General features: G+C 47.9%; 2 protein-coding genes across 8 annotated transcripts in view; one reads left to right on the forward strand and one right to left on the reverse strand.

Annotated features, from left to right (window-relative positions):
- Positions 1-8079, forward strand: part of celsr2 (cadherin, EGF LAG seven-pass G-type receptor 2) — a 58642-nt gene extending 50563 nt beyond the window's left edge. Inside the window, exons 30-35 of one of the 3 annotated variants that reach the window (XM_088640634.1) lie at positions 789-877; positions 1990-2081; positions 2549-2710; positions 3089-3319; positions 3787-4009; positions 4754-8079. In XM_088640634.1, coding sequence (XP_088496760.1) covers positions 789-877; positions 1990-2081; positions 2549-2710; positions 3089-3319; positions 3787-4009; positions 4754-4781 — 825 coding nt within the window. In that variant the 3' untranslated portion in view covers positions 4782-8079. Of the gene's footprint in view, positions 1-788; positions 920-1989; positions 2082-2548; positions 2711-3088; positions 3320-3786; positions 4010-4753 lie in introns of all 3 variants that reach the window. The other 2 variants (XM_088640632.1, XM_088640633.1) reach the window with 2 other exon arrangements.
- LOC148658885 (uncharacterized) lies at positions 7981-13595 on the reverse strand. 5 transcript variants are annotated; one of them, XM_088640638.1, is made up of 9 exons: positions 13264-13595; positions 13075-13116; positions 12655-12712; positions 11184-12102; positions 10874-10982; positions 10177-10455; positions 9944-10031; positions 9618-9749; positions 7981-9211 (listed from the first exon to the last, which is right to left on the reverse strand). In XM_088640638.1, the coding sequence occupies exons 2-8, from the start codon at positions 13085-13087 to the stop codon at positions 9632-9634; spliced, it is 1584 nt and encodes a 527-aa protein (XP_088496764.1). In that variant the 5' UTR covers positions 13088-13116; positions 13264-13595; the 3' UTR covers positions 7981-9211; positions 9618-9631. The 5 variants fall into 5 exon arrangements, with proteins under 5 accessions (XP_088496764.1, XP_088496763.1, XP_088496762.1 ...); XM_088640637.1 differs by having other exon boundaries at positions 13260-13595; XM_088640636.1 differs by having other exon boundaries at positions 13069-13116; positions 13264-13594.
- Between the last annotated feature and the right edge of the window lie 24 nt (positions 13596-13619).

The raw sequence follows: 13619 nt of genomic DNA on the forward strand, positions 1-13619 counted from the left end.
TGCCCTCGCCCAATCACAGCAGACCTTCAGCCACAGTGGCTTTCCTCTCGCCCAATCTCAGCAGGCCTGCAGCCACAGTGGCCTTGCCCTCGCCCAATCACAGCAGGCCTTCAGCCACAGTGGCCTTGCCCTCGCCCAATCTCAGCAGGCCTGCAGCCACAGTGGCCTTGCCCTCGCCCAATCTCAGCAGGCCTGCAGCCACAGTGGCCTTGCCCTCGCCCAATCTCAGCAGGCCTGCAGCCACAGTGGTCTTGCCCTCGCCCAATCTCAGCAGGCCTGCAGCCACAGTGGCCTTGCCCTCGCCCAATCTCAGCAGGCCTGCAGCCACAGTGGCCTTGCTCTCGCCCAATCACAGCAAGCCTGCAGCCACAGTGGCCTTGCCCTCGCCCAATCTCAGCAGGCCTGCAGCCACAGTGGTCTTGCTCTCACCCAATCACAGTGGACCTATGTCTACAGTGGCCTTTCTGAGCTGTGGTGCTGCCCTGGTGAGTCAATTTAATGCTTGTGTGACCCAAAAGAATCATGATCTTGAATGAGGTCCTCTTGTAGTGTCTGCAGCTGCTGTCAACAGAGTGCAGTTTCCGATTTGCATCAAAATTAAAATGTAAGTTTCCTAGATGGAACCACATCACTCAGCATCTGATCCTGTCAGTAAATATAAGGAATGATTAAATACATCTGAATTTGTTGTTCTCTCAGCAATGCCTTCTCAACAGCACCAGCTTGCACCCTTGCCAAGACTGAAGCCATGTCTGTTCACACTGTGCCCTGTTTCTCTTCTCTCCCAGTCTTACAACTGTAACAACACCTACGTTGACAGCCGGCTGTATCGTCCCCCATTTGGAGATTCCACCGGCTCACTGAACAGCACTGCGAGGTCTGGCAAGAGCCATCACAGTTACATCCCCTTCGTGCTCAGGTAACCCTGACCCAGCCCACCACTGCTGCCCCCACACTCCAGTCACAAACCCCAGTGACAGGCTCCCAATAATATGTATAAAGTCCGTAAAGTAAAATTAAATCAGCTGTCTGAGCTGTCTTTATGCTGGAGTGTTGATCACAGAGCTAGCAAGCAGACGCTCTGTGTGTGAGGGATGGTGGAGGTCAGGGCTGCAGGGGTGAGTGTGTGTCTCAGTATCTGAAGGATGAAGGTCAGGGCTGCAGGGGTGAGTGTGTGTCTCAGTATCTGAAGGATGAAGGTCAGGGCTGCAGGGGTGAGTGTGTGTCTCAGTATCTGAAGGATGAAGGTCAGGGCTGCAGGGGTGAGTGTGTGTCTCAGTATCTGAAGGATGAAGGTCAGGGCTGCAGGGGTGAGTGTGTGTCTCAGTATCTGAAGGATGGTGGAGGTCAGGGCTGCAGGCGTGAGTGTGTCTCAGTATCTGAAGGATGGTGGAGGTCAGGGCTGCAGGGGTGAGTGTGTGTCTCAGTATCTGAAGGATGAAGGTCAGGGCTGCAGGGGTGAGTGTGTATCTCAGTATCTGAAGGATGGTGGAGGTCAGGGCTGCAGGGGTGAGTGTGGGTCTCAGTATCTGAAGGATGGTGGAGGTCAGGGCTGCAGGGGTGAGTGTGTGTCTCAGTATCTGAAGGACGGTGGAGGTCAGGGCTGCAGGGGTGAGTGTGGGTCTCAGTATCTGAAGGATGGTGGAGGTCAGGGCTGCAGGGCTGAGTGTGGGTCTCAGTATCTGAAGGATGAAGGTCAGGGCTGCAGGGGTGAGTGTGTGTCTCAGTATCTGAAGGATGGTGGAGGTCAGGGCTGCAGGGGTGAGTGTGGGTCTCAGTATCTGAAGGATGAAGGTCAGGGCTGCAGGGGTGAGTGTGTGTCTCAGTATCTGAAGGATGGTGGAGGTCAGGGCTGCAGGGGTGAGTGTGTGTCTCAGTATCTGAAGGATGGTGGAGGTCAGGGCTGCAGGGGTGAGTGTGGGTCTCCATGTTTAAAGGATGGTGGAGGTAAGAGCTGAAAGGATGAGTGTACATCTCTGTGTGTTGCAGGGAGGATTCTGGATTGAACAACAGCCAGGCTCATATTACACTCAACGACCACAACTCTGCACTCTTCCAAGACGGCAAGGAGCATGCAGACGGTACGACACGCATTGACACACTGCCACATCAAACACTCAGGAGTCTCCTGCTACATTTAACCCTGCTCTTTATTCACGTGTACAGTCTGTGAGTGGGATATCCAGCCCTGGGCCAGTAGAATCGCGAGGCGACCACAATAAATTGACTAATTTCTTAATTTGTAAAGCTGACCATGTGCTTCAGATAACTAGTGCTTGTTCCAAACAATAATGGGGTTAGTTAACCTTGCAGTCTGCTGCAGTGCTTTAACACAACTTTGACCTGTATTGCTGTATTTTGGATTCCCATTGAACCTGTGAAGCTTGAGCTGGCTATACTAAGAGTAATGTCTGCAGTGGAGTTTTACTGGGAGGAATTGCTTACTGGAATGCTCTACTTAGAGACTCTACAGGTCCAGGGATGTCAATGCTGTGCTGTCAGTTACATACGATGGGTCTCAATCTGTGTGTCTGTACCCTGTCCACAGACCGCGACTCAGACTCTGACAGTGACCTGTCGCTGGAGGATGATCAGAGTGGCTCGTATGCCTCCACGCACTCCTCTGACAGCGAAGATGAGGAGTCGTACCCCCCCGACCACTGCTGGGAGAGTCTTGCCACACACAACAGCTCCCACAGCACATTGAAAGGTATGTCAGCGCCCCCCACTGTGCCCAAGGGGAGACAATAAAAGTACAAATGTCAGAATAGGCCACCCTGTGACACCAGTCAGTCCATTCCACCCCCCCTGCAGTGGAGCTGGATCAAAGGGAATGGGTAAGGGTTCTCAGTACAGCTCCGTTTTAACTCCTTCCTGTTCACTAAGGGTTTGAGCATGACTTTCGTCTTCAGACTGATGATAAACAGTTGCGGGAGGAGTGTCAGAAGCATCAGGAGGAGGATGCCTGGCAGAGAAGCTCTCTAGCCCAGATTAAACACAGTGGTGTTCGTGGGGATCGTAATCTAGGGGCACAAGCTACACAGGGTCCTCCTGATCTCTGCCCCCATCCTACCCCCCCCCCCCACAGTGGACAACCTGATGAAGCCGTACTGGCCAGGCGAGTTTGTGACGACGGCGAGCGAGAGCGAGGGTCAGGGCGCACCGGAGAAGCTGAAGGTGGAGACGCTGGCCAGCTCGGAGCGATCCCGGGACAAGAGCAACCTGCTGGAGGAGCGGCCCAGGGAGAACGGCGATGGCATCATGTACAAGGACAAGAGCCTGACCTGCCCGCCTCACCCCGTACCCCAGCCACAGAAAGGTGAGAGCAGACAATCAGAGACGTCGTCAGGTCTACGGCTCATGGTTTACAGTGTAGTGTGGTAAAGCCCAGAGGAATCATGGCTGATCCAGTATCAGTACAGGCTGCGAGACTGCAAGGTAAAGATTACTCATAACTGGCCATTCACCCGGCATTAAGCAAGGTGAGGCGGTAAGGCCCTGTGCCTCTTGTTGGGTGAGAAACACACACTCATGCAAAAGGCTCATGTGTGTCCCTGAGCCAGGACTTTGTGCTGTATGAGCTGCTGAATTATTGTGGGAGCTCATTTTAAGATAAAATGCCCCTCTTGTTAATGGGAGTTGTTTCAGATCTCATCTCCACATGAGCATGGATGCTTACACCTTCAAGCATACCCCCAGGTCATTTCTGTTTCCCAGTGGCTTGCACACACGTCTGCCCTCGTCTCTGGCTGGTACCTGAGGGCCAATCACTCTTTCCCCCTGCAGGCATCCTGAAGAAGAAGCCGCTGCCTCCCATCGCAGAGAAGAACAACATCAACCGCATCCACAACGAGCTGTCCGGCCCCCGGTCCGGCCCGGGCTCCTCCTCCAGCGAGGGCGGCTGGGCATCGCGGCCCAAGCCCAGCCTGCAGGAACAGCTCAACGGCGTCGCGCCCATCGCCATGAGTATCAAGGCCGGCACGGTGGACGAGGACTCGTCTGGCTCCGAGTGAGTAACGGCCCACCTGGCTCAAACTGCCCAGCCTTGCCCGGCTTGCAGCCCTGCTGCCTTGGGGCCCCAGGAGAAGAAACGCTTTGTTTTAAAAACATAAAGGCAATATCTGTACTTTTGCAGTCTTTTTTTCTATACATTTTTTTGGCTGGATTGGCTTTGTGTTTTTTCAAGGCCGCTGACCTATTGAGCTCCGCCCTGTTGCAGCTGTTCCAGATGTTCTCATTTTTTACAAGGCTGCCCTCTGCCCCAACCCTACCTTCCCTTAATGTCTTGTCCTGTTGTTTCCAATACCACCCCACCAAAACCCTTCCCTGTGCGTCTACTGCTTGGCTGGTGCAGTGTCTGAACAATGTGTGGATTTAACATGCTAACTCTGTCGCCCTCCAGTGGTCAGGGGTGGTTACAGCAGCTTTTTGTTGTAGCCTGCTACATCTGACATCTGCTCTCCAGGTTTAAGCATACAGGTGTTAAGCATGAGTGTTGCGGCAGCTTATCTGAAATAACAGCCTAGTAATCTTATTGTAGATAAGAGCCATTCATTGCTTGCATGCCAGTAGTTGCCTCTTCAGCCTTCAGCAGCCTTTCAGTGCAATCACTGTTTTTTAACCTATTTCTTTAATAAATAGGTTTAAATGCTCGCCCTCCTCTGAAAATATGATCTGGCTACTGTTTCTGTCTCAGATTCTGAACTAACTTGCCTTTTCCCTTCCCCTTCTGTCTTCTCTCCAAAATTCACAGATTCTTATTCTTTAATTTTCTCCATTAATGCATTTTGATGCACATCCCAAAAACTACTCAGATAATTTGAAAAAGCCTCACTCTCCAACCAGCAATGCATTACGCATCCTCGCGCTTTTGCTTTCTGTCGTAAAGACCAGATTTCTGAAGCGCACATCTTCTTTTCTCTCATCTCGCAGAGTCAGCATTTGAATCATGACCATGCATTGTTTTCTGTTGTTTTTTTCCTTGTTTCGTTTGTTTCGCCTCCCCAACCCTCCTGTCCTCCGAGCAGCAGTGACGAGACCTCAATCTGACCCGGGATAAAAAGACTGGGATTGGGGCAGCACAAGAAGAGCTGGATAGTCATGTTCAGGTCCCAGCTTCCCTGCTAGGGAGTGTGTCACTGGCAGACTCAGCCTAGAGACATTCCAAACGGCTTCCCTGCCCCTGCTATTCCTCCTGACTGCAACTGCTCCTCTTCTGCTCCAGTTTCACGTATCAAATCGGTGCCAAATCACCCCCAGCTTGGGTTTACACTGGACTGTACAATTGTGCCCAGAGGATGCTTTCTCTATGTGTCTGTATAAATACTTGAATGGATGCACTTTTTTGCTGTTTATTCTAATTGGCTTGGACATGCCCAGTGCGCTGTACATTTTTGGTATCTTTTTATTTTTAAAAAGACTTAAAGAATAAGACTTTCTCAAACCACTTGCCAGGTCTTTTGACTTCAAGATTATAAGCCTTCAGGGATTTTTTGTTTTTGTGCTGTACTACTGTGCATGTTAAGAGGCTGTTTTTTTTTCTTTTAAAGGAGAGCACAAATGTGTTTTTATTTCATTCTTGCAAGACTGCAAGATCCAGGTCAGCAGAGCAGCTGGCAGCTTGCTCGGCTGAGTGCCAGTGTGTTTCATCGTCCAGGACTCTGGCTTTCCTGAGCGCCAGATCTTAGTTTTCAGCCCAGCACCCAGCCAGCCCTCTGCTCCTAATGCATGAAACAGCCTCAATTCAGCAACTGCGCCTCCTGGAGGAAGGGAGGTATCTATGCACACGCATATGACGTCACTGGAACCTTGTCACTGTTCCTGAAAAACAGTGCTCTTCTGCAGAACTGAGTAAGTCTTAAGGAAACAGTCGGGAAGGGAAACAAGGGAAGAAGTTGCTTTGTTTTATTTTTAAATATTAAGGAATATTTCCTTAGCCTCAATTGGCAGAGCAACAGTCGAAAGCAATACAGGTAGAAGCAAATGATTTCAGAGTCATTGTGCTGAAGCAGTGACTCGAGAACTTCGAGCCAGAAGCACGCGCAGGCTGGCCTAGTGCACAGCGCTCCACTCGTCCCTCCCTGCTGTGGGATTACCTGGCAGAGGGTACTGGCCTCTGCTAAATCCTTTGACGCAGCTCCGCCGGACAAGAGCTGTGCTCCCTCATCCACATTGAGCACATGTGGGAAAAGCTGCCTTCAACCACTTAGCCTTCGTTTTGTATTTTTCACTGGAAGAATTCTGTAAAAAAGCGTGGCCTCTGCTGCACCGTGTCTAAGAGGTCGTGTGGCCTTTGCTGCGTCGAGCACTAGAGGTCGCCTGTCCTCTGCTGGATGCCTGATTACAACACTGATTTTCTATGTTTCTGTTGTTTAGAGGTAATTTTATAATTGTTGTTACAGACTTTGGGAAGAAAAGTTAAATGAATTAAGACCTAAGTCCATATTTTGCTCAAAGGATGACTTTTTTTATTTAAACAGGGGATATACTCTGCTGGCTAAGATTTTGTGAAAGGACCTGTTCATATTGTATAGCTTTGCGAGTTCCTTGTGTAAAAATGTATGCTGTATGAATTTAAAACATGCTGTAAACACCCCTCCATTCCACAGCAGTCTGCTCCTTACAGACTGGCCCCCACTGGGAAACACACACAAAAGCCATAACCGGGTGAAGCCACTGGCAGCTAGCTTGGAATACATCAAGTACATTTTCCCCCAGAAGACCTGTTTTGCAGTTTATCAGAAAAAGGAGTAAGGTGGTGATGAACTATTTTTAAATATTTAGAAAGCCATGCCAAGGTACCAGTCCAGAGCTAAGTGCAGCAAGCGCACTGTGAATTCAATTAAATATGTCGTTCCTTAGCTTGACATTTACATTTGTATCCTTATATACAATGGGACATTTTTCTGGGGCAGTGAGAATGGTGCCATGCCAACAAAATCACATAGTGCATTACAGCCTAAAGTCTCTCTCCTTTTTTTTATCGGAATATTCTGATACATCTTTTTCCATTTATACGTCCCAGGCTGGCGGGTCTGTAACAGACAGGGGACGCTGCTGTGTTCAGCAGAGAGTGTCTGATTTAGATGAAAAGGCCATTAAAAATGCTGGACTTCCTGACTGATTTACTAACTGTGAAGCTGTACATAATTGTTTTCTTATGTACATATTGTAGTTTTCTGATTTAACTGTAGTTTATCTAGGTAACAGCCTGACCCACACCAATGAGGGCACACTGGTCTCCCAGGTTTTATTTAATGCTGTTTTTCAGATGGGTCCATAAGAGAGAGAAAGCACAATTACCAAAGCAGGAAAAGTTAGGTCTGCAAATGTGTGCACATATACACACATTATACTTTTTTATAAGTACTAATTTAAAATTCAACCTGCAGAACTGGTTGCTGAAAATTACATTCTCATGACTTCCCTAATAAACTGAGTTGTCTGTAGTAACAGTTCACATTCCTGTTAAAGAAAACTGGAAAAAAGGTTTGTTTTTACTAACCCCGACAATGAAGCATCAGTCTGTTCTGCTAAGCACCCATTTCAAAGCAACTGCAGTACATAGCAGCAGTGCTGTCCTGTGGACAGGGAGCTCTATCATACACCTCCTGTATGAAACTGTGAACAGCTGTTTCTGGCCCACAGAAATCAACACCAGGCCATGGGCTTCACAAGGGATTAATGATGGTTTCACAAGGGATTAATGATGGTTTACCAAAGACTAGTCACCCCAGACCTCATTTCATCCTGACATTTTGCTTTGGCAATTGTAGTACCATAGATCAGTGTATCTGGCTGTATTTGTTTTTACACTTCTCTCTTTTCCAAAATGCTTCTAATCTGTACATTTGGAGACAGTGTTAGACAAATGTATCTATATATTTTGAATTAGATTGTTACACAAATGTGTTTAGCCACCATTCCTTTCTTACAGAGCTGTTACCCTAGTTTGACAGAACAGAATGTAGGTATCCAATGTTTGCTTTTAAGCAGGTCATCTTTATTTATTATTGGGCACAGGAGTTCTTACCCACAGGTGCTTTTTAGGAAAATAAACGTCAGGAGTTTGGAGCCCAAGCTGTAGCCAGGTGTTATTATTTTCCACAACGACTACCATTCCTCCTGCAGCAATCCAAGATACAGATCCTGCTTTAGATGCACAGAAGACCCACATGGGGACCCTAGCAAATCTTTTAAAGGGACAGTCAAACATGTAGTATAGACTCCCACTCTCACACATCACTGTAAGACAGTAAACAATCACTTACAATCTCTAAATTCTATGTTTTTAGCAGTAAAAAGTTTTCTTTTTATGGCCTGCAATGAGGTTGCAGTACTGTTGTAGGGCTTGCCTCTTTATTGAGGTGCAAACGATCCTTTAAAATCAGCTTCCTGTGTGCCACACCTTCCTGCTTTCTTGATGCAGGGGACAGAGGAAAAAACAGCACAAAAAAGGAAAGGACAGAGGAAAAAAGCACAAAATCTGGTATGGTACAAAAGATGGAAATCTTAATGTAAACATGGTAGAAGCATGGTAAACAGCACAAACGAGTCCGCGTTTAGTGTTGCTGCACAGGGGAGGGGCAGTGAATGAGGAACTATCAGATGAGGATCTGGGAACATCATGGGACTGCAACAGTAAAACTCTGAAACCCCCTGTAGTGTTATTGCGAAATATGTACACACATATTTACATAGAAACAGAAAACTAAAATGTACATTTTTATAACGGCTCAAACACTTCGGATAAATTAAGCAGCAGGGTATAAAACTATAGGTAAGTGACAAAAATATTACAAAATATTTACAAAGTAAAACTAAATATTGTTCAAAAAGCATGTTTTAAAGAAAAGGCTGACCTTTTCTTTAGACTGTGCGTCAAAATAAAAGCAAAATGTTGCACACAAATGTTTCAAATGTCGGCTCTGGAAAGCCCCTAAGAATTACTTCCCCACTGTTCTGAATTACTGCTTTAAGAATAAAAAGAGTGTCTTTTTTTCCCCAACTTTCAAGTGTCTGAAACTTCCAGTTTAGGACCCACATTCTCTGCAGTCATTACAGCTGCATCCTCAGACATCCGAGAGGCCAGGAACCTAAACAAGAATCGTACCCACAGACATCAGTCCAGCCTACTGGCTGTCATTACAGACCAGCTCCACCAAGGCTTGAGATGGGGAGAAGGCAGCTCAGCACAACACTGGAAAGTCAGCTGAAAAACAAAAATTGCAATAAATAAAAAGGCAACATTAAATTTCAACAATAATTGGAAAAATTGTTTGCAGTGTTTGAATGGAATGCGACTGCCAAAATATTACATTTAAGTTAAACACATGATGAACCTTTTCCCTGTTTAGTATTGTGTGACCAATATAATCTACTATATTTAACTTATTATCCTATATCTACTTATTAAAGACTGGGCAGACGCTTTGACACGCAATGCCCACTTATACAGATCTGAGAGAAGTGCCTTGCTTAAAGGAGATGAACCCACACCTGTCCAGAGCCCTAACCACTCCACCACATGGCTCAACTCCCCCAGTTCACAGTGGCCTCCTCTACAGTGTGATATCGAACTGTTCTGTAAAACACAGTTTAGGATCTTCACAACCAACCTTGTGGTCTCTCCTCAGTGCAGAACTACCAGTGACCTCTGACTCAGCGAGACACACTCTAAGCTCTTGCTTCTCTGTACTACACTGATACTTCCTCTCTGCTTGCACTGGAGTAACAGTCCTCTACAAGTACTGGAAAATAAAGGGCAAAGCCACAGCAGTGTCAGTGGTGGGAGACAAACGAGTCTGGTTTCCCCTCTTCTACTCTGTGAGTCTCAGTCCAGGATGAACTGAAAAGGTAGTCTACTACCACTACTTTGAATAACTCTTTTTTGTGCCCAGTCCTCTCTGGCACTTGACCGTCTGACCCCTGAAGCCAGGCTCACCTGTTGCTGTGGCCCCTGACACTCTTCTGCGAGAGTAGGCGGCTCCGGCTGACATAGGCTGGGAGCTGGGATGGCCGGGAAGAAAGGCCTGAAACACAGGGCACACATGAGAAGCACTGTCTTCCTGCAACACTTACACGCAGGGAACAGAATACACTGCAGGGTTCCTGCAAGCTGTGCGATTGGGAGTCCATCATGTAGCAGGACGGGTTACTCCCCCTGCTCAGACTCACCTTTCTGTTCAGCAGTGTGTAGGGACTGGGACCCCATTCGCGGGGGTGCCCCTACACGAGGGCCACCACGGCTGGGAGACGGCAATGGTTTACACCCTCCCAGTGTGGCCGCCCTGCTGGTGGGTTTGGGTATGGCGGATTGGGATGCCAGTCTGGCTGTGGGTGCAGGAATACCCGTTCCTTTCTGGCCCAGCTTCTGACAAGAGCCTCGGGCGTCCTGGGACTCTCTAGAGCAAGCGGGGAGGTCAGAGCGGGTCGACTCCGATTTGTGGCATCTCCCTGTACAGAGGTACACAGTGAAAAGTGAGAGACGCATCACCGAGACAGCTGCAAGCTCAGCATCACCACCACTGCGCCTTTGATCTAAGATCTTATTCTCCCTGTACACACTAACACTTCAGTCCAACTGGCAAGAGCAACATTAGCAAAACATTCAAAGTGAAGAACAGGCTGACCTTGCAAATCTAAAATATCAGCTGCTCTCAGAGTCCCTGCATGCCAGCACGCTCCAGCTCTGGTCCTGCGGAGCCCGTGCAGTAAGACCTAGTGGTTCTGCAGTATTTGAAACTTTGTGGTTTGTTACATATGGAACTTTTTTCATTTTAAAAAAAAAGAAAAGGTGGTGTGCTTCCTCCAATAAACAGCTGTGTCCTTGAAACACAAGACTGCAAGCAATGAAAGGGTTAGATGTTACTACCTGAGGGTGTGATTCTCTCTGTGCCGACAGCCACTCCAGGCACCAAAGGGGCCTTCTGGGAAGGGAAGCCTACACCCTTTGAATCTGCCACTGAGCGTTTCAGTCTTTCCTGCAGTAAATGGGGAAAAAGGCTTAAAACGTGCTATGAAGTGTTATTTTCACTTTGCTATGGCTTACACAAAATTTAATTCCATATCTCTATATTAAGATTACAAAACTACCAATGATATGATAATCATATTATCAGTCTGTTTAGCAGTCGGAGTGTTACTGGTGTGCAGGGAAGCCCGAGGCACGTGCAGGACCATACCTGGCGAGCTGGCGGCAGGTGGCCATGGTGAGGCAGGGAGTGGGAGGGCGTGCTGGACTTTGTTTTTCTCCCAGGCGAAGGTTTGGCAGATGATGGGCAGCTCACACTGGACTTGCTCAGGGAGTTCTTACTGTCCTGGGCCAAGGGCGAGGGCACCGTCTGCCTGGCAGTCTTGCTATCTGCAGCTTTGCCCGTCCTCGGGGGCGTGCCGGACTGAGGAAGCGGTTTGTCCCCCGCAGGGAGCCTGATGAATGCGGGGGAGCGGGTGCTGTGCCTCTTTGCATGCTGTGTTGGGGACGGGACGCTGGGACTGGTGGGCTGCAGGCTGCAGGTGGATGAAGGGACTCTCATGGCAGGAGACCCCCCCTCACAGCGTGGCAGGACCCCGGGCCCTGGGGAGGCCACAGTCTGAGCTGGCGCTGTCCTGGCTGCTCTGCCGGGAGTCCGCCTACTCCTCCGCTTCGCAGCCGGGCTCTTCCCTTCAGCATCCGGGCGCGGTGATGGACACCCACTCTCGGGCACGACGGAGGGAAGGAGGGACTTCACTGGGCTGTCCTTCACGATATAGGTCTCCCTGCGCGGGCTCCGGCGCGGTTCCTGCCTGTCTCTCAGCGCCCGCACGCGGGGCGACTCCTGGCACCCGTCCCCGGCGTTCTCCTTCAGCACGGTTCTCTCCAGCTGGCTGGCCAGGCGGTTGGCCTCGCGGGAGATCTCCTCCAGTTTCTCCGCACTCAGCGGGCTCCAGTTCAGCAGCCCCCCATCGCCTCCCGCCTTGCTCCCCAAGCCCCCCGCTCTCTGGCTCTCCCTTGCCCCCTGAACGTTGAGGTCAATGCTCTTGGCAACACATCTCTCAACATGCCGTACAGGGCCCACAAAAACCTCCTCTTCCTCGGCCATGATGGAGTCGCAGAGCTCCCGACTGCAAGGGCACACAGACACAGCACGTGAGCACAGTCCCACGGCACAACTGCTCCAATCAAGACCGGCGAACTGCACTGCCAAAATATAACTACTGCTTCTTAATAGTGCAGACGCCCTCCTCACGTTTGCACAAAGAAGCACTAGACTTCACAAGTGAGTGTAATAAATGTGCAGTAAGCAGACTGCAGAGAAGATGGAGATATATACTCACATACTGAAAAAGGAAATATAGTACATACTGTATACAGCCAACATGGTGAACATGTCTCTTTCAGTCAACATGTGCAGACTGACATGCAGCTATGCTACTAAATATGTAGTTACTGTATTTGGCCCTCTCCACAGCCTTAGTGCCTGGAAAAGCTGAGGTGGAGCAGACTTCTGTGCACTCTGAGGTAGACTACATCATCCCAGCACGTACAGCAAGCGCCTGGTCAAGCCAGGTCACCAGAGCTCAAACACGCAGTCGTCTGCGAGCACTGCCTGCCCGTAAGAGCTTGGCAGTGCTCTTTAGAAACGAGTGAACTTTCAAAACCAGGACAACCTGTACCTGTCTGAAGGCGAGTCTATGCCGAAGTCGAACGTCTCTTCCGTTATAAAACAAACATCTGAAAGACAAGCAACATCGTCCATTTTACGACCAATTTAATCATTTGGGTTTTACATGTTTTATCACTTGTGATTAGTTTCAAAGCAATAGAAAGTCACCTTACAATTAATAATTGTAATAATTAACAATATTATTATACGTAGTTTCGTTAATGCTTCTATATATGAAGGTTTGCATTTATATGTAATCAGTATTTTATTTAATAGGTTATCGAGTCATAAATTAAGTAATTTAGTCAAACGTATGAATTATCCAGACTTTCATGACATGTTCGTGTTTAAAGTGAAATATGTTTGTAAAAAGAAAAGCTTTAGAAAAGACAGTTCCATAAAAATATACTTAATACGATGATACCTTCACCTGTATGATCCATCCTACCGAGCAATTAATCGGTATGTGAACCTATAAAAACAAAACAATACAATTCGGTTAACTTCATTAACTACCTTATTAATTTCCACATAACCAAAGCTAAAGACAATCCGATCGAAATGAACTTCATTGAAACGAAAACATTTGGGTATTTAATATGGAATTATTATTACCTACGTGCTGATATTTGATTATTTTCCCCTCTGTTGTGACCCTTCTTCGTCTATTAATGCCCAGTCTGTCACCAGCACCACACAATTAATAAACAAAGTCGGCCACAATGACATGTACAACACAGCTACACCTGCTTTAACATCAGATAAAGCGAATAAGTAATCCAGCAGCCGTAATAAACTATTTAACAAACGCGCACGTTTTCAAATAAGATTATTTTTTAAAAGGTAAAGAAATTTAAAATATAACAGTCCGTTCTAGCTCGCGCTGTCGTTTTGTTTCTCTTGACGTTTGAATTTTGTAACTCTGTTTCCTGATTGGACGAGGGCAGTAGTGACGCCACGCTCCCAACGGCTGGC

The sequence above is a fragment of the Lepisosteus platostomus genome, chromosome 7, assembly GCF_059453375.1.
Source record: "Lepisosteus platostomus isolate fLepPlt1 chromosome 7, fLepPlt1.hap1, whole genome shotgun sequence".
Taxonomy (NCBI): domain Eukaryota; kingdom Metazoa; phylum Chordata; class Actinopteri; order Semionotiformes; family Lepisosteidae; genus Lepisosteus; species Lepisosteus platostomus.